General features: G+C 37.8%; 1 protein-coding gene across 5 annotated transcripts in view; it reads left to right on the top strand.

Moving 5' to 3' along the window:
• The window catches only part of qkia (QKI, KH domain containing, RNA binding a), a 75492-nt gene that overhangs the window by 3311 nt on the left and 46273 nt on the right, over positions 1-25908 (top strand). For all 5 annotated transcript variants that reach the window (XM_051867238.1, XM_051867236.1, XM_051867242.1 and 2 more), the window contains exon 2: positions 21862-22004. In XM_051867238.1, coding sequence (XP_051723198.1) covers positions 21862-22004 — 143 coding nt within the window. The remainder of the gene's footprint in view (positions 1-21861; positions 22005-25908) is intronic.

Here is a 25908-nt window from a genome sequence, read left to right as displayed (position 1 = left end):
TTGTCATGGCAAAGGAAAACCAACACCCTTACGTCTCCCTCGTCACCCTCTCTGTTCCCCACACAAGACAACTGCTCTCCCTCCCTCTCCCTGCACTGCGCAAGTGTGTGTCAGGCTGACGAGAGAAAGACAGGTTTGCAGCATGCTTGTGATCTTCAGAGGTGACCCTGCGGGTGTTTTTAGAGCTGTCTTTGATAAGGCAGTGGCAGCTGCGTCCAGTGCCAGACCTCAATGCAGGAGTGTTAGTGATGGAGGGAACGAGTCAAGGTTAAAGATCTTGATTTCTCATGGTCACACAGGTTGTTAGGAAATTATCCTGTCATGAAGTGGTTTGTGTCTCTTGGAAATATGTACACCACTGCTCAAAAGTTTGGGGTCATAAGAATGTTTTTGAAAAGTCTCTTATGCGCACCAAGGCTGTATTAATTTGATTAAAAATACAGTACATTCTAAAGTAATATTGTGAAATTATTGTAATTTTAAAATAACTCTGTTTTCAGTAGCACTTTGGTTTATGGTTCAATTCTCACTATTAACTAGTTGCTTATTAGCATGCATATTACTAGGATATTGTCTGTTTATTAGTACTTATAAAGCACATGTTAATGCCTTATTCTGCATGACCATATTCTACATCTCTTAATCCTAATAGTGAGAATTGACCATATGTACAGAATGTTCTTAAGAACTTTTAATATTATAAGCCAGCTGGTAAACTTCCGATGAAATGTCACTTGTTGGTTTGTCGGTATCTTCAGTGTCCTGAGGTAGCTTTAACAGCATCAATAGTGTAATACTCAGTGTATTTCAATAGTGTAATACTCAGTGTAATCAGAATACAGTCACTTAAGTAGTCAGGCCTAGCGTTAATTTAGGTATTTAAATGTAAGACAACATAAAAAAAGACAGTGTTCCTCCTCAGTAAAATTCAATTCGACCATCAGTTTAAAAAAAAAAAAAGCATCAACACACTGTAAATTAAAATTCATTGTGCACTTTAGTTAGATTAATTGAATAAAATGTGAGTTTTCACAAGTGTGCCAAAATCATTGAGCTTGCGCTGCACTGACAGCTGCTGTGATTATCAAGGGAGAGCGCGGTCCTCGCTTTCTGTGTAATTCATTCGCAAGAAAAGTTATTGTTTTGTGAGATTTTGTGAGTACTTTATACTTCACCTTGACCAAATGTATTTTTAAACCTAGTGATTTTATAATGTTTAATATCTGAGTGAAAAACTATTACAGGAAATGGCTAATATGAGCTAATAAATGCTCCTGCCATTATCTGATGGTTATAGTGGTAATCAATGTCTTTTTTTTATTTTTAAATATGTGTTTTCTATCAAATGTTCAATTTCCTTTATCTCGAAATGTTCGGTTTTACAAATGAGGACAATCTCAGAAGGATAAACAAATAATGTTTGTGGTCATCACATTAAAAATAAAATTTGAAGTGCTGGGAAAATGTTGCGTGTGCGTGTCTAATTACAGACACGGCATTTCTTATTCAAACATTCCCAATACCTTCGTCTTTATTGCAATCAATAAAACTGGTTTATTGGCAGATTAGGCAAGTGATAACTGTGTTAAAATATAAATACCACATTAAAAAGTTAACCATTGATGGTTTTGTCGATTTACAGCGAGTACAGAATGACAGTTTACCAGAAATGCCAAAGATGGCTTAACGAAACCCAGGAAGTAACCGTGCATATGGCCAATTGGACCCTAAACTAAAGTGTGACTCCGTTTTCTATCTGAATATATTTTAAAAGGTAATTTTATTCCTGTGATGGCAAAGCTGAATTTTTAGCATCATTACTTCAGTCTTCAGTTTCACATGATCCTTCAGAAATCATTCTAATATGCTGATTTGGTGCTCAAGAGACATTTGTGCTGCTTGATATTTCTGATGTGTATGAAGTTTAAAAGAAAGCATTTATTTGAAATAGAAGTCTTTTGTAACGTAAAAAATGTATTTACTGTCACTTTTGATCAATTTAATACATCCTTCATGAATGAAACTTAATGACCTTTTCAATGGTATTGTAGCTATATTTATTACAGTTGGAATAAATAGAATATATGGAATAATCCAATAAGAAACTTGATTCTGATTGGTCAGTGCATAAGCCGTATACTGTATACGTACCAATTTTCCACTTCATTAGTGATCCGAAAGTAATTTCTTCATTAGATTCAGTACTCTGAAGGTACAGTAATTTAGATGCAGCATTCGTGTTTGAGGTCTTTCCAGGTGCTAACAGGAAGTGATTCTTATAGGCTGGGACCCATGGGACCCCTTTACAGCATCTAGTTTAATTAGCTAGCTGGATCCATTAGCTCAGGTACTCGGCTCGAGCCAGGGATCAGTAGAGTGAGTGTGCAGATAATTTTATTCTCTCTATCTTTGTTTCTCTCTTTTTCTATGTCCTGCTGGGCGGTGATAAATTGGATAGTAGGAAGAGGTTGACAGGGTTAGCGCTGGGAACAGAGGAGTCTCGCTCATTTTCTCTCTCCCTTCCCCCCTAGTGGCGGTGTGTGTGTGGACTGGCCCCTGACTCGGCCCTTGTGTGGCCCCTGATAAAGTCATGTCTGTGTGCGTTAGGCTGTGCCCTGTTATCAGGGGGTCTCTCTTACGAGTGCAGGGGTTTCTTATCAGACTCGGCCCTGCCAGCTCCACTGTCTGCCTGACGCACAGACACTGTCACACACCCTTCAACAACTTTTCCACCCGGGTACAGTGAAGAATTTATTTAGATGGTACAGCTGCAATATTTTTGCTCTCGTTGAGCCAGACTCTAACTTCTCTTCTGGCCACCGTAGCTGGGAGCCTGATAGGCTGAAGCCGATGCAATGATTCAGACACGGTCACTAAATTCCTACACTCATGCTCATGTGCTCCCTGTAGGAGAACAGCAGGGCTTTCATGGGCCAGCTTACACAGGAAGAGGCTGATTCAGTGTTTTTGGAAGGGGAGGAGTCCTTTTCATAAGAGCCAAAAAACAGTTTCTAAACTAAAAGTCATGATTTTATAGCATGAGGCATCGTGTGTGTGTCTGTAGTTTTACTGTGAGTAGTTCTAATGTGGTCGGGAGAATCTGTCCAGGAGCGGTTGGTGTTTATCCTCTCACTCCAGAGTGGGGGGAAGGGCCTCACCCTTTTACATTCCACAGCTGCCTGAAATATCTCCACACCCCTTCACACTCCTCTTTCATGCCATTTCTGTGCTGTTTTTCTCTGTTTTAAAACCAGCAGCTTGGAGACAACCTGTTTGTCTTCGCGTTTTCCTCGAGTTCTCTCTCACTAATTGAGCAACAGAGGAATTGTTTGGCTAAATCAGACAGCAGTATTCCTTAGTGCTCATCTACACATTCATTAAGCAATTGAATCCATCTAATGTTTGTTCTGTCTCCTTAAATGCTTTAATTAGGCGTAATTATGATCACTCTTATTTTGTTTGGGCCGGAAAACGGTCCTTCAATTGATCCACGTGGATCGTGGCCTCAGTCTCGGCCGGAGGTGGTTCTGTTTGACTGTCTCACCCTGTGATTTCAACTCTTCACCTCCTATTCGTTCTCAGCAGCAGATAGGCATCACTGCAGGTTTTATTTTGCTGCAGAAATGGGTGTCTCCAAACCAAATGTGTTTCTGTCTGTTTTGAGTGTTGCCTAATAGAGGACCAATCAGAGCGTACCATGCACCAGGCCTCATGGGAGGGCACAGATGTCATTGTGAAATAAGTGGGTTATTTGTCTGTGTCTTTTCTACAGTAAATGATATCAGACTGATTCAATTCAGAACATCATCTGTAGTTGGTTTTGTTATAATTCTCACTTGCTAATAGAATATTTCTCTCTCTCTCTCTCTCTCTCTCTCTCTCTCTCTCTCTCTCTCTCTCTCTCTCTCTCTCTCTCTCTCTCTCTGATATATACACAATTACACACACACACTGCCTTTACTGTCACTTTTAATCAATTTAGTAATCATTTCTTTCAACAACAGGAAAAAAAAAAAAAAAAAACTAACCCCAAACTTTTGAACTGTAGTGTATGCCTCATCTCGGCAGTAATAAAATTTGAAGGATGTGTTTTACATTGGAAGTGTGATTGTGTCTTGTCATGCAGCATATTCAGGTTCATTGCGGATGGATAAACTGCCTGCCGTTGGAATCTTGTTGTGCATGGTTAGGGCAGTGTCATTCCTTTGAACATGCAGTAGCATTCCAGAAGTGGCTTAACAATGTAACCTGCACTGACTGAGAGCATGTCTAGAATGCGCAGAGACAAGCAGCGCTGATGCTGGATACTGTTGGGAAATATCAGTAGTCTTAGAAAGACTCTTGTCCAGTCAGATTCGAGGATCAGAACTAACTGTAGCCGGGTTTCCATTACAGATTTGCACAAAACTTTTGTGATATTTTCTAAATGTCGATAAAAAGCTATTGCAAAATGACGGCATTTCCAATAACCGATGTTATGTGACTAAAACTTTATTTGTTTTCTCTCCTGATAAGTTGTTCCAAAAATAATAGCACCGGTGGTTAGTAGGTTTAAGTACATCACAGCCACTACAAACATTATTTTTAATCAAAGGAGACGTAGGCGTGTTTTCCAAGCATTAATGGCAAGGAAAGCCCCTTATACTTGGGACGTAGGAGGGAGAAACACTCAGAAACACCTCATATCTGCTTCGAGGTCTTGACAAATTGTGGCATTTCTTTGTTGTTTAGAATCCACTATTCTTGTAATTCTTTTGTCTTTTATGAGTTTAATAAAGAACTGTCTTGTCTTCTGTCCATACCTTTAAAGAATGATCGACATTTACATACGCCAGGTGACGTGTAAATGCGAAAAAAAAAAAAACTGTTTCCATTGCATTCTTGAGAAATATTCCTTTTTCAGATTGCCTGAAAATTCATCTCATGCGAACATAAAAAAAAAAGTGCGATATATGGGAGTATTTGTGATATTTTCAATTCGCAATTTCAATTTGCGCAATTTAAAGGGTAATTGAAACACAGCTTGTTAAACATATATCAATTGCCCAACAAGCTTATTTTCAGGTTTGTGTTCTGTTATGTGGACACTTATTTTTGACATTCTGTTCTGTTTCCTTTAGTTCCTGTTTCCCCGCTTTGTTTAGCTTCGGTTTATTTGGTTACTGATTATGGCCTTGTTTGTTGCAATAAGAATCAGATATGTCTAGTTTGCTTTTCTTTCTATCCCTGTTTATATAGCTCCTGTTTCAGTTGTTCTTGGTCACTTGTTTGGATTATTAATAAAGCCAGTTTTTTGAAACACCATCTTTGTGCCTGCTGACTACATCGTAACACTTATTTATATAGCAAAAAAGAAAGTGACATCATATATCACAATGTTGAGACACTCAAAATCACCGTAAGGAAAATTCATTTCACCACGACATCCCTAATTTTTAACCTTTTGTATGTTCAGAAAAAACAATTGTGAAACCAAGACCAACAGTCTAGAACAAACCATTGACTATTTCTAGAGCACTTAACAACAGACATGAACAGCTGTTTTACTCTGGGCAGATGACTGCGTGTGTGTGTTTGTGTGTAAGCCTTTGTGGTTTTGTCTGTGTGTGTTCTAAAGGCTAAACTGAAGCTTAGTCACCTGTTGTAATTTTAACATTCCACTACAGCCAACTGTGTGTGTGTGTGTGTGTGTGTGTGTGTGTGAGAGAGAGAGAGAGAGTGAGTGAGTGAGTGTGAGAGGGAGATTTCTGTTTCACTGTGGATGTTATATCGGCCTCCATCAATCCCGCTGTCAAACGCGACAGAAGCCATTGCTGTCCCTTCGTGCTGCATAAAGCTTTGTCTTTGTCTGCAAGCTCCTCTTTACACTGCTGCATTTGTGGTCAATTAGCTCTTAAATGTGTCAAAAACAAAAGAGCATCATGGGAGAGGAAGACCATGTCATGACTGTGCTTTTGTGAGAAGGTTTAGCACGCTAGTGGGGTCAAACAGATTGATTGTGTGCACAGAGAGAGAGATGGCAGGGTCGAACAGAGCCGGGTGGCAGAAAATGGCTAGAAAGAGACATGGAAAGACAAATAGTATGTGTTGTGAAATGCGGTCAGCCTGCATGGAGGGGGGTGGGCCAGTGTCTGTGGGGCTTCACAGACACGTCTACACTTGAACAATGAAGCATTATATGTTCAACATAACTCTCTCACACACACATGACATCACTGCTTTAGCATACGGGACGTGACCTTGGTTACAGTTTCCTGTTTGTTGAGCCTTTTTTGCACCACCGGTGTGACCAGCACTAGTCACAGTAGTGACTGATTGTGTCATTGCATTCTTTCACTCTTTCAATGTGCAGAAAGCCTCACAACAGTAGCTACACAAAGCATTAATAGAGACCATAAATGAATTTGGATTTATGACTGAAGTGGTTTAGATAAGCTTGTTGCAGTAAAAGGAAGCCATAAACGCATTTAATGTGTATACAGACACGAAAACATTCTGTGCCATCCTGATATAGTTAACCTGCATTTTTTGCATTAACATAGAGGCAACAAAGCACAGACCTTCAGATGTCTGTACAAATAAATGGATGTTATTCAGGTAGCTAACAAAAAACACTGCTACAGTTTAGCTAACATTGTGTCTACACCGGATGTGAGCGGTGCGATACGAAGTGGCAAAAGACAATAGAACATATTACAATCATATTACAATCATATTACAACATATTACAACATATTACAATGCAGCGTGACGCGACATGAAATCCTCGGCAGTAAACTGATGCCTCGTTCTATTTATGACGTACTCTAAGCACTCGCTATAAGAAAGAAAAATGAATTTGCGACGATCACTTTGTTGTGTCCAGTGTAGACAGCTTCTAGCTGTTGTGGCACGGTCGCGTCTGGTGTAGACACGGTGCAACTCTGCAAGATTCTCTTTAAAGTGTTGTTGTTGGTAGGGTTTTCAGACTTGGGCCTGGGGGGGTTGGTTGGTGGAAAATTCTATAAAATAAATTTGGTTTGAGAATGTAAATTAACATTCACTCTGTTAATGGGCCTGTGTACATAAATATGTAGCTGCCTTTATATTTAGGAAGGGCTTCCCTTGCAAAGGGGTCATCATATTTGGCTGTCCTTATCATTCAAAAAATTTGAAAACCTGTGTTTTAAACTGTTGATCGTTTCGTAAAGGTGCATCTTGCAAAATGGCTTTGCTTCAGGATCCAGGTTTCACATTGAATGTAAAGTGTCTGAACACAGTATGAAAATTACACAAACAAAAATTAATATTATAAAATTAAATTAATATAATATTGATTATTGTCATGTAGTACACTATTGTTCAAAAAATTAAGGATTACGATTTTTTTTTTTTTTTTTTTTTTTTAAAGAAATGTTACGATGCATCATATTGATCAAAAGTGACAGTAATGACATTTATAATGTAAATAAAGATTTCTGCTTCAAATAAATGCTGTTTTTCTGAACTTTCTGTTCATCAAAAATCATGAAGAAAAAAAAGCATCACGGTTTCCACACAAAATATTAAGCAGTACAATAGGGCTGGGTGATTTTTTTTTTTTTTTTTTTTTTTTCCTCTCGATTTAGTCGAATTTAATGTTTTGCCTCTATTTTATTATTTTTTTAAATCGAGAAATCGCGATTTTTGAATAAAAATGTTAGCAAGCGTTACAATTAGATATGTTGACAATACAGCAATGATAACCGTTAGGAGAAGAAAATAATCCGACCACATGATGGCACCGGCGCGCCTGATTAACCGCTCTCATGTGACGCTCTATGAACGTAGAACACATCACTATTCTGAAGCGGCTGTTAATTCAGTAATGCGTTATTGCGTTATAAAAATGAGACGCAGGCAGTGGAATGAGGAAAAAAAGGCAAAGTTATTAAACGCGAGTTGAACTTTTTTTAACTTGACCGCCGTGTTTTTAGAATGCCGTTTCATGTGTGAGACGCTGCAAAAGACGCGAGACACAAGTGCAACAGCCAAACATGTCCGCCAAACATAAAAACAATAGGACAGATAGCTCAATGGAATGCAAAAACCTGTAAAGACTACTACTGTATGTTTGATATTTCATGTTTACATGATGGTGACAGGCTGAAAGCTGCTGTTGTTTTCTGTTTTTACAAAGCATTTACTGTTAATAATATCCTATTACTGGTGTTATTTATTGCTATTACTTTTTGGCTAAAAAATATTTAGCATTTTTCTTATTTTATATTATTTCTGAGTATATAGGATGTGTTTAAGATAAGTTTGTAATAGGTTTTACAACATTTGCCTTCATATTTCAGGCATATTTTCTGCAAAGATATTTAACAAATTGTTTTACATTTACACCAAGTTGATCACTTCAGGTGTGGTGCACTTGTAATGGAACTTTTTTTTTTTTTTTTTTAACCAGATTGTTAATAAAGAGAATGTTACTTGAATCATATTGTAGTTAAGTTTTTAAGTTGACTAGTTAAACAGTTAAATAAATAAAAATAAAAAATAAATAAAATAAAAATCGAAATCGTGAATCGCTCTATCGTTCTGAAAAAATCGAGATTTTATTTTTTTGCCATATCGCCCAGCCCTACAGTACAACTTTTCATTAATAATAAATGTTTCAAGAGCACCAAATCAACATATTAGAATATTTCTGAAGGATCATGTGACACTGAAGACTGGAGTAATGATGCTGAAAATTCAGCTTTTCATCTGAGAAATAAACCACATTTAAGACATTTTAAAAACAGATTATAATAGACAACACTTATTTTAAATTATAGTAATTTTTAACTGCATTTTTGATCAAATAAATGTAGCCTTGTTGAGCATGAGACTTTTCAAAAACATTTTCTATCTCTTGCTCCCTCCCTGTTCTCTCAGTTTCTGTGCCGGAGGGCTGCATTTCCTCCTTTAACTAAAGACTTTTGCTCACATTTAAAGTCTGTCTGTTTGCATTAGTCAAGAGTCCTATGCGGCTGCTGCTTTTAGTATGTTACACTTTCTTTCCATTCTCCCTGCATCTTTCTGTTATTGTCTTTAAGACCATCAGCTGAAAACTCATGGTGGACAAAACTCATTGTGATAGCTGCTAAGTCATGACATTTTGAATCTGTTTTTTTTTTTTTTTTTTTTTTTTTTTTGGTGTGTTTCGTTTTTCTTCATATATGAATGTGTGTGGAGAGCAAAATCTCATCTTACGGTTGTCCATCTAATGCTGGAGTTTCAATCAGTTCACATTTCCTCACACACACACACATGCACAGTATTTCTGTAAATATTTGTTTTTATCTTAGTTGCCGTAGGCAGCCTAATTTTAATTACTGAACCTCCAGGTAGCTCTGCTTTTTGATTGGTCCTTGGATTTAGTATCGGAGTTTCTCTTCAGAATGCCAATGAACTGGTTTTACACATCTGCTGATCTGCGCTGCATGACCGGAAAGTTCCTTGATAAATATCTACCTTATCGCTCTTATTACAAGTTTCGTCTTGTGACATGGGTGGCCCAGGATACCTAAATGTGAAAATGAACTGTCAGAGTGACGGAGTGAGAAATCAGTTGTATAATATACTCCTCTATCACGCTTTAATTTAATAAAATTGGTGTAATGTGTCTTCAAGGCTGGCAGACAGTCTCCTTCCTGTCGTACACGGTTGTGCTCGGGCTTGTCTGGAAGCTTCTGTTGTTGTGGTGCTGTTACCCAGAGTGCTTTGCTGTCATTACTACTCCCGTGAAGGGTGACACTTTGTGTTGTCTGCCATCCTGTGTCCCCAGGCATCTCTTATGAGATCGGTTACATAGTAAAACTAGCACCTTGAGATCTCACTCACTCTCTCCTCTTTCGTTCACTGGTGTAAATGGTCCTTGTCATTGGCTGCCCTCATTTCCTGCTAATTAAAAGCAGAGGAACGCAGCTCTGCCACTCCATCTCGTGCTAATAGAGGACAGGAAGAAAGAAGGATGATGAAAAGGAAGAACACAAGCCGGCGGTTTTCGCCAGTGCTAGCTTTTGACCATAACATCAGATGAAACCACAAAATCAGATTAGTTCTGCCCTCCTTCACACCACTGGTGATTAGTGCTAATATTGGTGTTTTTAATGCCACAGCAAGTTATTTAAAGAGAGGCTTTGAATAAGTTTGTTTTTGAATGGAAAGGGGAACAAAGAAGCTCAGTTTGTTCTTGTTTGTTTTTGGTTTGTCATACTAAGCAAGTTTGTTACCATGTTTCAGGAGGATAAGGGGGGTGTCCTGTCCAGGAGGAAGGAGGTGTTTAGTTATCTGCTCTTAGCACATTTACTGACTGGTTCCTTCCTTCCTGCTTGAGCATTCAGTTCTTCCTGTCATTGTTCAGCAAGTTCACTGCATTTTCTGTGTGCGTGTGTGTATGTGTGGTCAGTGAAAGCATTTCTCAGAATGAATAAATAATTAGATGCCCAAAATAATCACAAGTAAATTTTCACCTTGAGTAAATATATATATATATAATATATAATTTTTATATATATTTTTTTTTTTTTGCATGTAACCCATGTCTGATCTGAGATGGTTCATGTATCTAATACCAATGTCACAGGATCCTCTTTTCTGAGCAGTCACATGCTCTCAGGAAGTCTTGCACACTGATGGTCTGTGGAAACATTGATGGCTTTTCCTTTCTGCACAAGTTCAGAATCCTCCGTTTACTTCCTGTTATTCCTCCGATCCACATCCTGCTGAAGTGTTGTTGTTGTGTGATTATGCATGTGTTGGTTTGTGTGTGTGCACAGATGGAGTACAGTCAACAAGTCATATGGCAAATGGAGTGAATTATCTGTAAATTTGTAAATGGTATAATCAGTTTTTCTTATCTCACTAGTACAACCTGTTTAATTCCAGAAACATCTGCTCTGCTTTTGTGTGAGCGAGAGAGAGAGAGATATTGAAGCGTCTCGGTCCGCCTGCTGGCCGAGGTTTACTTGCAGTTCTTGGAGTTAAGTTGTTGTAATTTGGTAGGTTGGTTGTAGTTGTTGCCAATTTTGTTGAAATCTGTGTTTTCCTGCAATAAGGTTTCCTACTGTTTACACTTCTTGCATGTTTATTCTCAACTACATGCTAAACAAAATACTATTTTGTAGGGTTGGGACAATAAATTGATTCATTGAGATTTTCCGAATGCATCGTGATTCTCTCTTGAATTGATTCTGAGCTTAGTTTTTAAACAGTAGATGGCGCTCTAGGCTAGTTTTTAACCGCACGCTCAAACGCTGACAAAGACCGCTCATGCATTCGGCTATGTACTTGCACCTCAGAATGCTTTTATGACGTGAGATTAATGTAAACAGCCCACTGCGAACACCCTTGTAATGCACTTCAACCTTTTTGAACTTTATGAATGATTATTTTATAGACGGTTCAAGTGGTGTGTGTATCAAGTTCAAGTATAGCTGTTTCTGTAGCACACAGTGCCATCTGCTGTTAAAAACTAAGCTCAGAATTGATTCGAGAGAATCGCGATGCATTCGGAAAATCTCAATCAATCTAGAATAATTTCTCAATTTGTGATTCAACGATTTGTTGTCCCAGCCTTACTATTTTGTATTGGTCGATCAATATGTTATCATGGGTGATATATTTGCCATTATTTGCAATTTTATCGAACTGGCTTTTATTTTGAAACTGCTGTAAAGCCCTGAAGAGCACATATTTATTTATTTATTTATTTATTTTTTGAGTTAAACTTTTTATTTTTTATTTTTATTTACAAATTCAAACAAACCCATAAGAGTTATTTGTTCATAAATCGGACTACAGTGTTTACAAATATTCACAATGAATGTTTATTTATATTTTGGTATTATTTCATGGTATCCAGTCTATTTAATCACATTCAATTTAGTCTAGAAACTCACAACTCAATAAAAAAAATATTATTATTTTTTTTTTTTACAATGGTGATTTAACAGCAGCACCGTAGCTGAATAGCAATACAGGAAACACTTGTGCATTCATGTGTATTTGGCTGGATCGTCTGGGCTGTGTCAGTTGTTTTTTTTTTTTTTTTTTTGTTCCCCATTGTCCCATACTCACCTGCCACTGAACAGACCAGCTGTGACCAGCCTCTTCTTGTGACCAGAGGCTTCTTGACGCTGTTGGGTTCCCTGTATAGCACATGGGTTGGGTGTAAGAGTAATCTACAGGCTGTGGTTAGACCCTGCGCCCTGCTGGGCAGCCATTAAACCACCGCAGTAACTGTTGTGCTCTCGTCCTGAATGATAACCCAAACCCACCCCCTCCCTAACAGCTCTACTCTATAACCCTGCACCATATCATCAAGTGTGACAAGCCTCCCTGCTAAATTTAGCTCCTCATAATGGCTCTGCGGAAACCCGGACTGCAGCAGGACAATCTGGGAATGCGCAGGGTGAAGATAGAGAGATTGGAGTGTGTGTTGGTCAGGGATCAAGTTCATTCTAGTACAGATGTCCAGCATTCTAATCTTTTAATCCTCAGTCTTTCTGATATCATATAACTGAGAAACACCTGTTTTTGTTGGCAGGGATCTCTACATGAATAATCTTTGTGACCTGTTGGTTGTTGGACATGTTGATGCTCTCTAAAATTACCTTCTGCCTCTGGAATGACTTTTTTCCCTCTTTCTCCTTCTGATGACGTGTTGCAGTTTCTAATTCAGTTGATGTGTTTCCTCATGGCTGGTGAGGACGGCAGACACAATTGGATCCATCTCTTTTTCCATGCAATATCTGGCCTAAACTGAAATGCTCCATTTCCCCATCATATTGCGACTCTGGGACTTGTTTGAGTTTTATAGTGTGTCTCCTTTTGAAACTTAAGGGTTCAAGGGTCTATTACTTAGTGAAGAGTGTGTCTGTCTGTGTGTCTGTGTGTGTGTGTGTGTGTGTGTGTGTGTGTGTGCTTTTTGAGAGCCCCCACCATTGCCTTCACTTACCCTTTTACACTGAACCGATGCTGGTGTTCGTCCAGGGGATCTCTCAGAATCGGCCTGCACTTCCACGGAATTGAGCTGAACAATTACAATGTGACACTATGCGCAGCCTGTAATGTGACCAGATCAGGTACTGGCTGCTAGGGTCACATTAGGGTTGGGAATTCAAATCTGGATCTTCTTCAGTATTTAAAACAACAACACTACACCCTAACTGATTATGTTCGGTTCACTTAAACATATAATATAGATACTAAAGGGACAGTTCACCTAAAAAAAAATGAAAATACTGTCATTTTACTCAACCTCATGTCATTCCAGATCTATCTATCTGTTGAACGTCAAAAAGATATTTTGAGAAATGTTTTTTTTTTTTTTTTTTCATACAATTGAAGTCAAAGGCAAACAAAACTTTACCAACATTTTTCAAATTATCTCCTTTTGTGTTCCATAGAAGAGAAAAGTCATACAGGTTTGATACTACATGACGGCAGAATATAACAATTTCCATTTTTGGGTGAACTCTTTAAGATTTATTGCAATCATTTTCAAACTCATGAGTTATCGATTTGAATAAGTGGAAAAATACGAAATAAATCATAGTGGAACTGGAACCAGAATTGTTAAATTCCTTTCAATAAATTCCTTTCTGGATGTTGTAGGATTCAGTGGGAGTGTTGTAGTTCGGTCTCTGGTAACTGATTACATTTGACTTGGTGCGTGGCGGCACCAACCATGTAAGCTCTGAATGAGAGAGACAGAGAGAGATTTTTTTTTTTCTTCTCTGTTTGACTTATTCACCGCTCCTTTCCTCTTTCTCAGAAGCAGAATTTCTTTTTCTTTTTCCCTTCTGACAGGGAGCTGAGGCACTGCCCAAAATAATGAATGTTTATTTATGAAATTCAACTCTAATATTTACAGAAGACAGTCTGAAAATGATTCTGAGTAGTTTTTACTTTAGGCCTCTAGTCATTTAAAGGAAAGAAGCTGCAATAAAACAAACCAAAAAAAAAAAAAAAAAAAAGTTCCTTACCGAGACCAGTCAATGCTGGTAATATTTGATTATTATTTTCTTTTTATACTACCTCTGTTGTCCCTGCTAACATTAGAATGGATATTACTCTCATACTGTTTTTTTTTTTTTTTTTTTTTTTTATATATAATTTTCTCCAATTTTTTCCTAGTAGGGATGGACACATACATACAGATCCTTGTTTATATACTATATTCTTATTCACCCTACAAATTTTGTATAGCATATTTCCGTAATGATTTTTTTTTTTTTTTTTTTTTTGCGGTATCAAGTGTTTAATTCTTTATTTATGACATGGGAAACTTGGACTGCTTCAAGAAAATTCAGAATCTCTTGCATGTTGTACGTGCGTAAACAAGCTCCCATCACCTGTTTTTGACAAGCTGTTGCATCTCGTTTAAACTCTGCAGCATATTTCTCTGGAAGAGCCATATTAATGCTGCGGGAAAATACATGAAATGCAGTGCTGAGTTCACAGAATTCATGCATGGAGCAAACATTTCTGAAAGAAGTTTTAGTTGCTGGCTGTCAGCAGTGAAATATACTGAATTGCAGAGGATTTTACACTTTAAAAAAAAAAAAAAAAAAAGGTGTGGGCATTTGATAACACTGAGAAATATACACACTTTCTGAAGGCCCTATCTCGAGCATACTGTTTTATTTTCCCCCAAAAGAATCCTCTTGTTTCTCTTTTTGGAAGTTTTAAGTGCAGAATTATATTGTCTGTTGAGATAAAGTCGTTTGCAGGTTGAATAAAGCAGCGAATGCATTAAGCAGGAATCTTGTGGCGGCAGAGGCTAGCTGTGCTTTATGATAGCTAAAGTGCATAGCTTCAAAGTGGAAAAACTTGTACATCAGCAGACTTTCATCTCAAGCACCTATCTCTTTTATTTTAATCTTAAAGAGCTTTGAGCACTCTCCATCCTTTTGTATAGCATCTACTAAAGTACCAGTGAAATCACCGTTTCTTTAAACTCTCGCTGCTCGCTCTGCTTCATTCTCCCTTTCTTCATAATGCAAGGGAATATTATGGAATATTAGAGAGTCCATATTATGCCTTTTCACAAAGCCTTGAATTTGTTTTTGGGGTCTCCTATAGTAGGTTTTATTGTTTGAATGTCTAAAAATCTATTTTTCACACATTTTACATTATTGTGGCACCTCTCTTCCCAGTCTGTCTGTAATACTCTCTCTATGAAGCCCCTCCTTTTCAAAAGTGCAGTGTGCTCTGATTGGTCAGCTGTACTAGTGTGTTGTGATTGGCCAACTGTTCGAAAGTGTTTCGCAAATGTCACACCCCTTACAATAACGATGAGTTTCAACACACTACGGACATAACTCAATTAATTAATTTATTTATTTATTTATTGCATATGCCTTGGGCGGGAATCATTTAAATGAAGAATATTGTGACGTGTACATTCCTGGAAGAAAACTTGAGGCGTTTCAGGGATATAGAGAACTCTCTTTGTAGTAGATTTTGTGTTTTAACATTTTTCATGCTCAAAAAGGAACATTACACACTAAAGAAAAGCATAAGAGGTCCCCATTAAGAGAACTTCAGCTGTTTTAAAATATCTTGTGTTCCTCTGAAGAAAGTGGTTTGAAATTATGAGGGTGAGTAGGCTCAAATAATGACTTTTCATTTCTGGGTGAACTATCACTTTAATTGATCATAAGCAAGTTGTGACTGTTGCACCCTTTCACTTCTGCTTAATTACTTTAAATATCTGCTTAATAGCTCCCAACTAACTAGTCCTCAGACAGATGGATGCAGATGTTTGCTGAAGTGCTGAAAGAAGCATTATTCTGTCAGCGTTTTCCTGTTCAGATTTGATTCTAACATGAGAGCTGGGCCTCTGTACGCCATTGGATAGCATTTATAAACATTTATAGAAACCATTTTATATGGTTATAGATCATCTTTACTGTGGTAGTAATGTTGCTTATGTTAGCCAAACATAAGGACAGGATGGTTGTTTTGATGGATGGGTTGGCAGTGAAAGGGCCGGAGAGAAAAAGAGAATAGCCTGTTCTGATATTCCTCCATTTCAGGGACTCAGGATGTTTAACCTTGTTTACCTACTCACCAGTTGAGGATGATTTTTTTTTTTTTTTTTTTTTTTTTTTTTTTAAAGTGTGTCTATCCTCCTTGCTTTCCAATATTGTGCAATGTTAGATCAGCAAATGTTCTCTTTCGTTCTTACATACAGTTTATCCTCCTTCATGTTTCTTATAACTTTCACCCTGTGTTGCCCTTCATACACTACTGTTAATTTTTTTTTTTTTTTTCTTTTTGTTCAACAAGGATGCATTAAATTTATCAAAAGTGACTGTAAAGACTTTTACATTTTAAAAAAAAAAAAACTTATTTCAATAAGTTACTTGTTTCAATAAATAACGGTAATTTGCTCATTTTCCAAAAATGTTTAACAAGAAATATTCAATCTTCTCATTTTTTTCACTATGAATATAATGCATGGTCCACAAGAGAAATATTAAGCCAATAAATTAAGATAGTTGTTATACTGTTATAAGCATTGAGGTAGATTCAGCTCTTGTGTCTGAGAGAGAATTAATAGTGAGATGCCAAAAGCTCAGTCAGTTTTTGCTTTCACTTTCAGGTAGTGTATTCAAAAGTACCGAATTCGATACCAAGTCGGTACTGAAATTTAAAAAATGTGATGCTTTGAGCGATGTTGAGCGGATTCGTAAACACCTCTGATTGGCCATAGTGTTCACACACTCATCAGATAGGTCTGTGATTGGCTACAATGATCAGCGCTTCAAAAACATGGTGTAAATAGACATCAGTGATGCTCTTAACCGAGCGCTTACACAGATCCACACGGGAGTGTTTAAAAGCAGGTGTCTATCAGTGGACCGGTTCACTGATGGACGCCTGCTTTCAAACGCTCCAGCTTGGCTTTCAAAATGCTCTTAAATTCAAACGCTCCCGTGCGTTGATCATCATAGCTAATCACAGACATATCTGATGAGCACGTGAACACAATGGCCAAACAGAGGTATTTACGAATCCGCTCAAAGCGTCACATTTTTTAAATTTCAGTACTGACTTGGGATCGAAGTCGGTACTTTTGACAACTCTACTTTCAGGGAATAATTGACTGTGGTTTGAGCGTCCTTCACCAGCATAACTCTTATGCAAAGTTTGCGAATTGCATGTGTGATATCCACGGACTCTCCTTTTGTGTGAAATATTTCTATGCGACGTGACATTTTTCTTCATCACCAACTCCATCTTTGCTTGCAAAATGAAAGAAGCGATTCTCATTTCCCGCGAGAATAAAACTAAGTAAATTATTAAATCTGTAAATAAACAAGTAAATTAGTAAATTAACGATCAAATAAGTAAACCGTTGCACCCCCAGACCAGCAGCCTGAACCTTGAGCGATTGTAGGTCTCAGTGTCCTGCTTAATAGACCCAGATCTGATGTCAACACTTCTCCACATTCCTGCCTCACCCCTTATTTGATTTTAAACTGTGACCTTTGTGCTGGCAAACAAGGTACTTAACCATTAGACTACCAGTGGCCTGGACATTGAAATTAGGACTCACCTCTTAGTTTGTGCCTGTTAATGGCATGTGCTCTATCGCTTGCTTGTGCGCTCGCTGCTACTTTATGGTAATGTGGCATTTCGCTGTGCCTCTCTCGTTCAGCCAAAGGACAGAAACACTTTAGTTTCTATTTTTCATTGGCTCTTTTTTTTTAAGTGCACACTAAAAGTGCTTTTAAAAGAGAGGGGTGTGTGTGTGTGTGTGTGTGTGTGTGTGTGTGTGTGTGTGTGTGTGTGTGTGTGAGAGAGTGACAAAGATAAAAAATAAAATGTTACAAATGAAGTAATGTGCACCGTAGATTATCATTTACACTGATGTTTATTTCGGATGTATATTGAAAGGTCACATGGTCAGGGATGTATACTGTGGTAGCCTGGGAGAAGATTTAAATGAACACGTTCTTGTTCATGACCCATTTCTAGTTCAGTCGAGGATATTTAAATTTTTTAATTCCTGCTTTTACTTTAAACTACTCTCTTGCAGTCCAAGAATATTAAACATGCAGACATGCAGTACTTTTTCTCCCGAGAACCAGAGATAAATCCTTCCTGGTCTAATAAGGATGGGTACCGAAACCTGGTATTAAGTGAGTCCCGGGGCTAAATTATGAAAGGCCGCAGTATCGATAAACTCCGTTATCGGTTCTGCTGTCAGTACTGGAGATATTAAGAAAATACACTTACTATTTGCTATTGCTATATAGATGTTATCTTGCAAATTCTATCTTGCCAGCCATTTCTTTATACAATAATGTTAAGACAATTTTCTATAATGCATTTTTTGATATTCACAATCCAGAAGACAGATCTGTCTTGCAGAGCTACACCACGAAAGCCCCTGCTTAGTGAGTGACGATGAAGGAACGTATACGTTGAACAAAACGTATAATTTTATTTAATTTTATTTTGATTTTGGCTTCCAAGAATTATGTAAAGAAGATATTTGAGGTAAAACTATTTAAAACTAGCAGCATTCCATCTAGTGCACCTTCCTTTAATTTCTTTCATAGCGGTGCGCATTCGTACCTCCCTAAAAGCCCTAAATTAATGTCAGAATCAGCCAAATTGGTGTTTTTTTTTTGTAGCATGCAGTCTAATGTTGGCAAATTGCGGGATGTTTTTGATAATAAAAAGTTATTAAAAGCACAATAATCTGTGCAAGAGATTCTTTCCCAATGTGGCTTTCTCTGTGCGCGCTTTGAAATGGGCCGCAACAAAATTTTAGTTTGGGCTTCAGGTGCACGTCTAAATGATCAAATACACACAAATGTCAAAATGACCAGCTTAGGGAGTATTCACTTAAACACAGTCTTTTATGTTGAGGTAAACTGTTGAGAGAAAATATTATGTGCTGTTTACAGTTTATATACTAACACAGTTTAATAAATAGTCCAATAAACCTTGGCTGCTGCTTCTGCCATTAATGTTAATCAAACAACAAAAGACAAAGAAAATCACTCACTGCTCTAGTGCTCTTGACTGAATAACTTTAGCTATAATAAGCATTAATCTATCAGTTCATACAGTGAAAACTATGCAGTGTTATTTTAAATTTGATTACTTTATTAGATTTCTTTTGTTGGCTATATCCACTTACCTGAACAGTAATGTTAATAGACCTTCCTGAAAAAAATTAAAGCACTGTTTATTTCATTTGTTTATTTGTTATTGTATTTATTTGTCCATTTGTTTGTACTTTTGTTTCTTGTTTTTATGCATATAAAACACATAAACCCCCGGTTTCACAGACAAGGCATATGCATGTTTGAGCTGTTTTAAATGAAAGCAACTTGAACTGGCATATCTTAAAATATGTCAGTGCCATTGTTTTGTCTCAAGATGCACACCAGTAATGTTGTGGTTTTTTTTTTTTTTTTTTTTTTGTTTTTTTTCCTTTTCTAGTAAACGTTTATAAAAGCTACTTAAATGCCCTAATTGAACTAAGGCCTAATCCTGGCTTAGTCTAAGCCCTGTCTGTGAAACCGGGCTATTATGCCTGCAAACTGGTGCATTTACAAATCAATGTTTTATAATCATTTTTGTTCAAACATTGCTGTTTCTTTTGCTAGAGATGTTTTTTTTTACTTTTCAGAATATAAAATGTTAATTCTTATTTATTTATTTATTTATTTATTTATTTATTTAAATAAAAAATATAACAAAAAGAACTGATAAGAATACCGTTTAAGTACCGGATCAATAAGCAGTATCGGTAAAAGTAGTAAAACCGTATTAACGATACCCATCCCTATGCTCTAGTGTGAGAAAGGTGGAGGGAGAGAAATGGTGAGACCGAGGGTGGAGGAATGCGAGGTTGCTCTCGGGTCGCGAGAGAGAAGATGGATTGAATTCTGTAAATGTGACTAATATACTTGCAGCGGTTGTGTCACCTCCTCTGGGACTCATTGCATGTGTGAGAGAAGATATGTTGTGTTAAAGGTTTCATCCTTACATGGCCCATGAGCTGCTGTTGTTCGGATATGGGTGTTGCGTCACCCTTCAACCCCTCCCAGGATTCCGGGGCCCCATGAGAAAACACGCACACACGACACATGGTGTCAGTGTTATAGGCCTTCTTAGAGTCAGTTCTCCACGGTCACCTTCAAGGCACCTACACACACTAGTTTGCACTTCATCAGAGAATGCTGCAAATCCATTGAATTAAATAAGGACTGCCATAAAGGTAAAAATGCAAAGGTTTGCGTCAGTAAACATGTGACTAAAAATTTGAACACACTCTTAAGTAGGCATCCATCAACCAGTGAGAATTTCAGGGAGTTTCCAGTTGTCTTTTAGGAAATGCAATTTGCTGGATTTCTGCTTGATTTTATGGATCTTACACTTTCCTAGCTTTCGAACAGTCTTGTCAGTATGTGTAAGCACTAGTGATGCTGTGATCCATTCTCAAAACCAGTTCAAACACAATAAACGCATTTTATACAGGCCCAGATTACAGACCTCTGATTAGCCAGCTGTACATACATGTCTATCTGCTGCTTTATTTAGAGAAACCTAGCAGCTGAAGCTATAACTCAGCTTTTTTTTTTTACTCTTTCACACTAGACTATATGATGAAATATAAATAAGTTGAAATTAAATTGTATTATTTATTAATTTGATATAATTTTGTATTATAATTATAGATGTGATGAGAGAACTTTTTAACACAATTATAAGGCTTTTTGCATATGTGTGGTTTCAGTTGTTCCTGTATTTTTGCTGATATGCTGATCTTTCAAACCTGAATCCTGAAAAAAATGTGTCACTGTTTCCACAAAAAATTAGTCAGCAGCACAACTGTTTTCAACATTATTATTAAGAAATATTTCTTGGTATTAGAATCATCTCTGAAGGAGATGATTCCATGTAATGCTGAAGACTGAAGAATTAAATTACAAATAGAAAACAGTTATTTTAAATGATTATATTTGCCAATATTACTGTATTTTAGATTAAGGAGTGAATGACATTTGAGAGCAGCAGACTTGAATTCTTGCATGCTCACCAATCAAGGCTATCATATAGTATAGCCTTGATTGGTATCATATATCACTCCAGAACACTAGGAATATAGCACACTATTCATTTTACGTTTTTGTACAACCATGACTAAACCAAGTGTTAGATTTGCATGCCTGATACTCAATCCAATTCAAAAGGTCACACTCTCATTCCATCACTTTTCCAGATATCAGATTGGTGCGTCTTTAGCAATTTCTCTTAATCTAGATTTTTGTTTTGTTTTGTTTTTTGTTTTTTTTCTATATCCGGCAGGTGTGTGTTTTGCTGCACCATCTGGTTTTCAACTCTTAACTATCAGCTCATTTAGCTCACTAGTTTTTAAAACACAGCCTCTGTGTGTGATGAAGTGAATGATCATGAGGGGAGGTCGTGTGTGTGTGTGTGTGTGTGTGTGTGTGTGTGTGTGTGTGTGTGTGTGTGTGTGTGTGTGTGTGTGTGTGTATGTGTGTGTAAACTTGGCAGGAATGGACATCCTGAGCTTAATCATGTTTTGGCAGCAGATGTTTAACCTCATCTGGGGCTGCCAACTTTGAAAAAGTCCGTTTAAAAGATCTTAATGTGTGCATGCGAGTTCCTGTTACTGTGAAAAATATGTACTTGTTGATATTTCTCATAAGATTTGGCAACTGAATTTAGGAGAAAATGCTCTAGAATCTCATGTTAATGAAGTGAGTGTTGCTTTACATACTTTTTTTTTTTTTTTTTTTTTCCTCAGCTGTTTCTGATCTGTTTGTCTTTTTTTTTGTTTTTGTCTACCTGCAGAGATAACCAGAGTGAGGAAAGACATGTATAACGACACAGTGAACGGTCTGGTGGACAAGCACCCGCTGGAGTTACCCGAGGCAGTGGGACCCATCGTACATCTGCAGGAGAAACTCTTTGTACCGGTCAAAGAGTACCCGGATGTGAGTTTTACTCACTTTGTGCATTTTCTGTCTTATGTTACCTGTTCTTTTAGAATCAAGCACAGTGATTGACTGTTGCTATAGTGACAGGTGACTGACAGTTACAGTGTCTGATGAAATCTAGAGGTGAGAAGGTTCACTCCTGGTGAAAACATGACGATTGGGAGTAAATAAGGACTCCCTGTCAAAAGCTAGTTCAGCAATAGTAGTTTTTCCAGTATCAGTCCCCTGTAGGGAGCTGGGAATGGTGCCGGAATGCCACAGGCCATGTTCTAGTAGTAGAGTAGGATCTTTTTAGTGTGTGTTGTGCATTTGAGGAGTTTTAAGAGAAGTGTTTTCACCAGCGCACATAATGTAGCTTGACGTTTAAATGCTCTTGTTTGACATTTCTCTCATATTCTCAGACACAAACACACACACACATCGGTGGCCATGTCACACAGGGAGCAATTTTGCTGCCTAATTCTTCTGCTAGGTGGACAAGGAAGAGGGGAGGAGAGAGAGAAAAAGGGGGTCAGCAGAGCATGAAATGCGTTTTCCCTCTGACGGTCCTGATAAAGGCCACCCCATCTGTCCCAGCGGACCACTGCACACACACGTACACGCGCACACACACACGTACACGCACACACACACACACACACACACACACACACACACACACACACACACACGACGTAACCCCAGGTTTCTCCAAGTTTGAAGCAGAGTTAATTATTTTGGAGGCTGCTACTCTGCTTATCTTTATTTTTTGCAGAATGTTACTTTTTTTAAACTGGCTTTTACTTTTAAGCACTTCCTGTAATGAGTGCTGCTTTACTTGATAAATATATTCACCTCCGTATGACCTGGAAAGCTCTGTGTAATTTTACTGTGGATAAAGGCGTCTTTCCTAACAATACCCAAATTTGAGCGGGGGTAAGTTTGAGTCGGTTGAAAGAAGTGTCTTGCACTCACCAAGGCTGCAGTTATTTGATTAAAAATACAGTAAAATAGTGATATTGTGAAATATTATTACAATTTAAAATAACTTTTTTCTATTTATCCCTCTTATGTCAAAGCTGATTTTTTTCAACAGCAATTACTCCAGTCTTCAGTGGCCACGTACACACTGTAAGTTTCAGGAGTGACAACCGCGTTTAAATGCAGAAGTGAATCCCCTAAATTATCGTTACATGTGTGTACGTAACACGACTCACTCTCGAAAATGCGATGATTGACAGCTTGGAAACCATAGTGACATTCTGGCGTCTCGCGTGTTTGGTATCCATTATTGTGACCAAAGTAATATTACAGTGACAAAACACTCGTTATTTTCAGCAATTTAACTAAACACACTAACACAGTCGACGGAGGTGACCTGTTTTGTTTATGCTTGTACAGCCTGTTTCACACAGAGCGCGCTCTTTCTGTGTTGCCATAGTCACTCATAAGCGTATTTGGGCTTGTTGTTTAAGCTCGCCTCATAAAGCAAGGTTATTAAAGTGAGCAGACATGAATCGTGATATTTTGGTCTTATTTTCAGCATAAAGAATTTGGATTTATTTCGGTTTATTATGGGCTTATTCTTGTTTGCTGATTTTTCTAGCAAGACCTGGCAACACGAATGAGTCAAGGCTCGTGCTTTCCCTGTGATTTGCCGCGCATACACGAGAGACACACATTACACCGGTGTACGTTAACGTCATTAACAACTAGTTGTTGAGTTCGGTTCCGTACACACTGCATAGAATTTTTGTAAATGCGTTTGTCACTACCTGTGTTTTTCGGGAGTTAATACAGTTGTAGAATGTGGTTGTCACTCCCGTATTTTACTGAACTGTGTGTGTACAGAATGCGATTAAGCACTAAAAGGTGAACTGACAACCGAATTTAGCTGTGTACGTGGCCAGTGTCACATGATCCTTCAGAAATCATTCTAATATCAATTTTGAAAACATAACTGCTTAATTTTGTAGAAATCATTTATACTTTTTTTTGATTCTTTAAATAAAAAGTTCAAAAGAACAGCGTTTTATTTTAAATAGGTGTCTTAATCTTTATGATAAACTTTAGTAACGATGCAATGCTGGCCCGATTGGGCAAGTGACAATTCTGTCCCGAAATGCAAGAGAAAGTCTTGTATCGCAGCGTGCAGCTCGCTTGTACAGACGATGAGGTGATATAAAGCCATGTGTGCATTTTTAAGCGCTGAATCACTCTAGCTGTTTGTAAAATTATGTCTCTAAGAAAGTTTTTAAATTACTAATTTGATCTGATAAGCTGTGGATTAATTTGCTCATTCAACCAACAAGCTAATTGAATACATTTTTGTGGGAATTTCCTGCCTTTATAAGTGCGAAACCTGCGGGAATGAGTAAAATTATGTGCAATACCCACAATCCCATGCCGAAATTAGTGCCCTGAAGCTTATGTATAAGATGTCTATGAGTCTGTTCATGTGACCTTCCGTCTCAGAATAGCAGGAACAACTACTGGGAAACATGGCTGACCAATATAGAATGAACACCACAGCTCCATCATGCCATGGAAAATATAGAGTAACTGTTTGTGTGTTTGAGCAAATGCAAGTGGGAGGACACACACACAGGTTTGTTTTGCTATCTTAGTGAGGACATTCCATAGGCGTAATGGTTTTTATATTGTCCAAACTGTACATTCTATCCCCCTACACTACCCCTACCTCTAAACCTACCCATCACAGAAAACATTCTGCATTTCATTTTTAATAAAACATTGTTTAGTATGTTTTTAAAGCTATTTTAAATATGAGGACTCATGAAATGTCCTCTTAATTTCATGTTTGTCGTAATACCAGTGTAATACCCATGTCATTATACAAATTTGTCCTCATAAATCACAAAAACACACACACACACACACACACACACACACACACACACACACACACACACACACACACACACACACACACACACACACACACCAGTGTACAAAGAATCCCCAGCTGACCCCCTCAAAACTGTTTCTCTCTCACTGTGTTCCCTGCAAGTCTCGCCTCATTATTCTTCCCCCTGGTGGTTAGCATGAGTCACTGTTTCAAAACACACACACACACACACACACACACACGTTTCCACCCTAATGTTCTAAACACGCAGGAGAAGGAAGAATAATTGTAGCTGTTACTGGTTTGTTATTGAGCAGAGGAATGCTAGCATTCACTTCAGTCACGGTCTCTCTGATTTGCTCTTTCAGGCAGGAGAGTTGGCTCGGTCATCCAATCTGCAGCTTGATTGAGGATAAAGTGTCCATGATTGTTGATTCGAAGGTGTTGATATTTAAATAATTCTTTATCAGTTTCCTCTCAGTTGGATGGAAAGAATTTTATTGGTGTTTTATAATGTAAACTTGCTGTATATTAAACACACACTGAGGTTTGACACCTGATCTAGTTACAGTTCAGGAAGAAAGGGAGCTTGCTTTATATTTTGAGCTGAATTCACAATTCTAGCACTTAAATTGTAAAAGGTTATTTTAAAGTAAAGTCTAATGGAGGAGAGAGGTCTTGTTTAAAGTGTTGAGTGAGAAGGTAAAAGCGCAGTAGGAAGAACCGCACATGTGGGCTCATCCGCCTAGGTCAGACCCCTCATTCCAGACTTAACGTCTGTTCGCGCTTTATTGCTTTGAGAATAAACAGAAAACAGACTCTGCTTTTAGAGTAAACGTACCCAGTTCTTTTCTGTGTGTGTGTGTGTGTGTGTGTGTGTGTGTGTGTGTGTGTGTGTGTGTGTGTGTACAGATTTGGCTATACTTTTGAGGGCCAAATGTCCTCACTTATGTAGCGAAATATTATGACACCCAACTAGTGAGGACATTTTACTGGTCCTCACTAGTTAAAAAGATTTATTAATTGGCAAAAACATGTTTTTATTGAAATCTA

Source organism: Ctenopharyngodon idella, chromosome 17, assembly GCF_019924925.1.
Source record: "Ctenopharyngodon idella isolate HZGC_01 chromosome 17, HZGC01, whole genome shotgun sequence".
NCBI lineage: Eukaryota > Metazoa > Chordata > Actinopteri > Cypriniformes > Xenocyprididae > Ctenopharyngodon > Ctenopharyngodon idella.
This window is presented reverse-complemented; position numbering and strand designations above follow the sequence as displayed.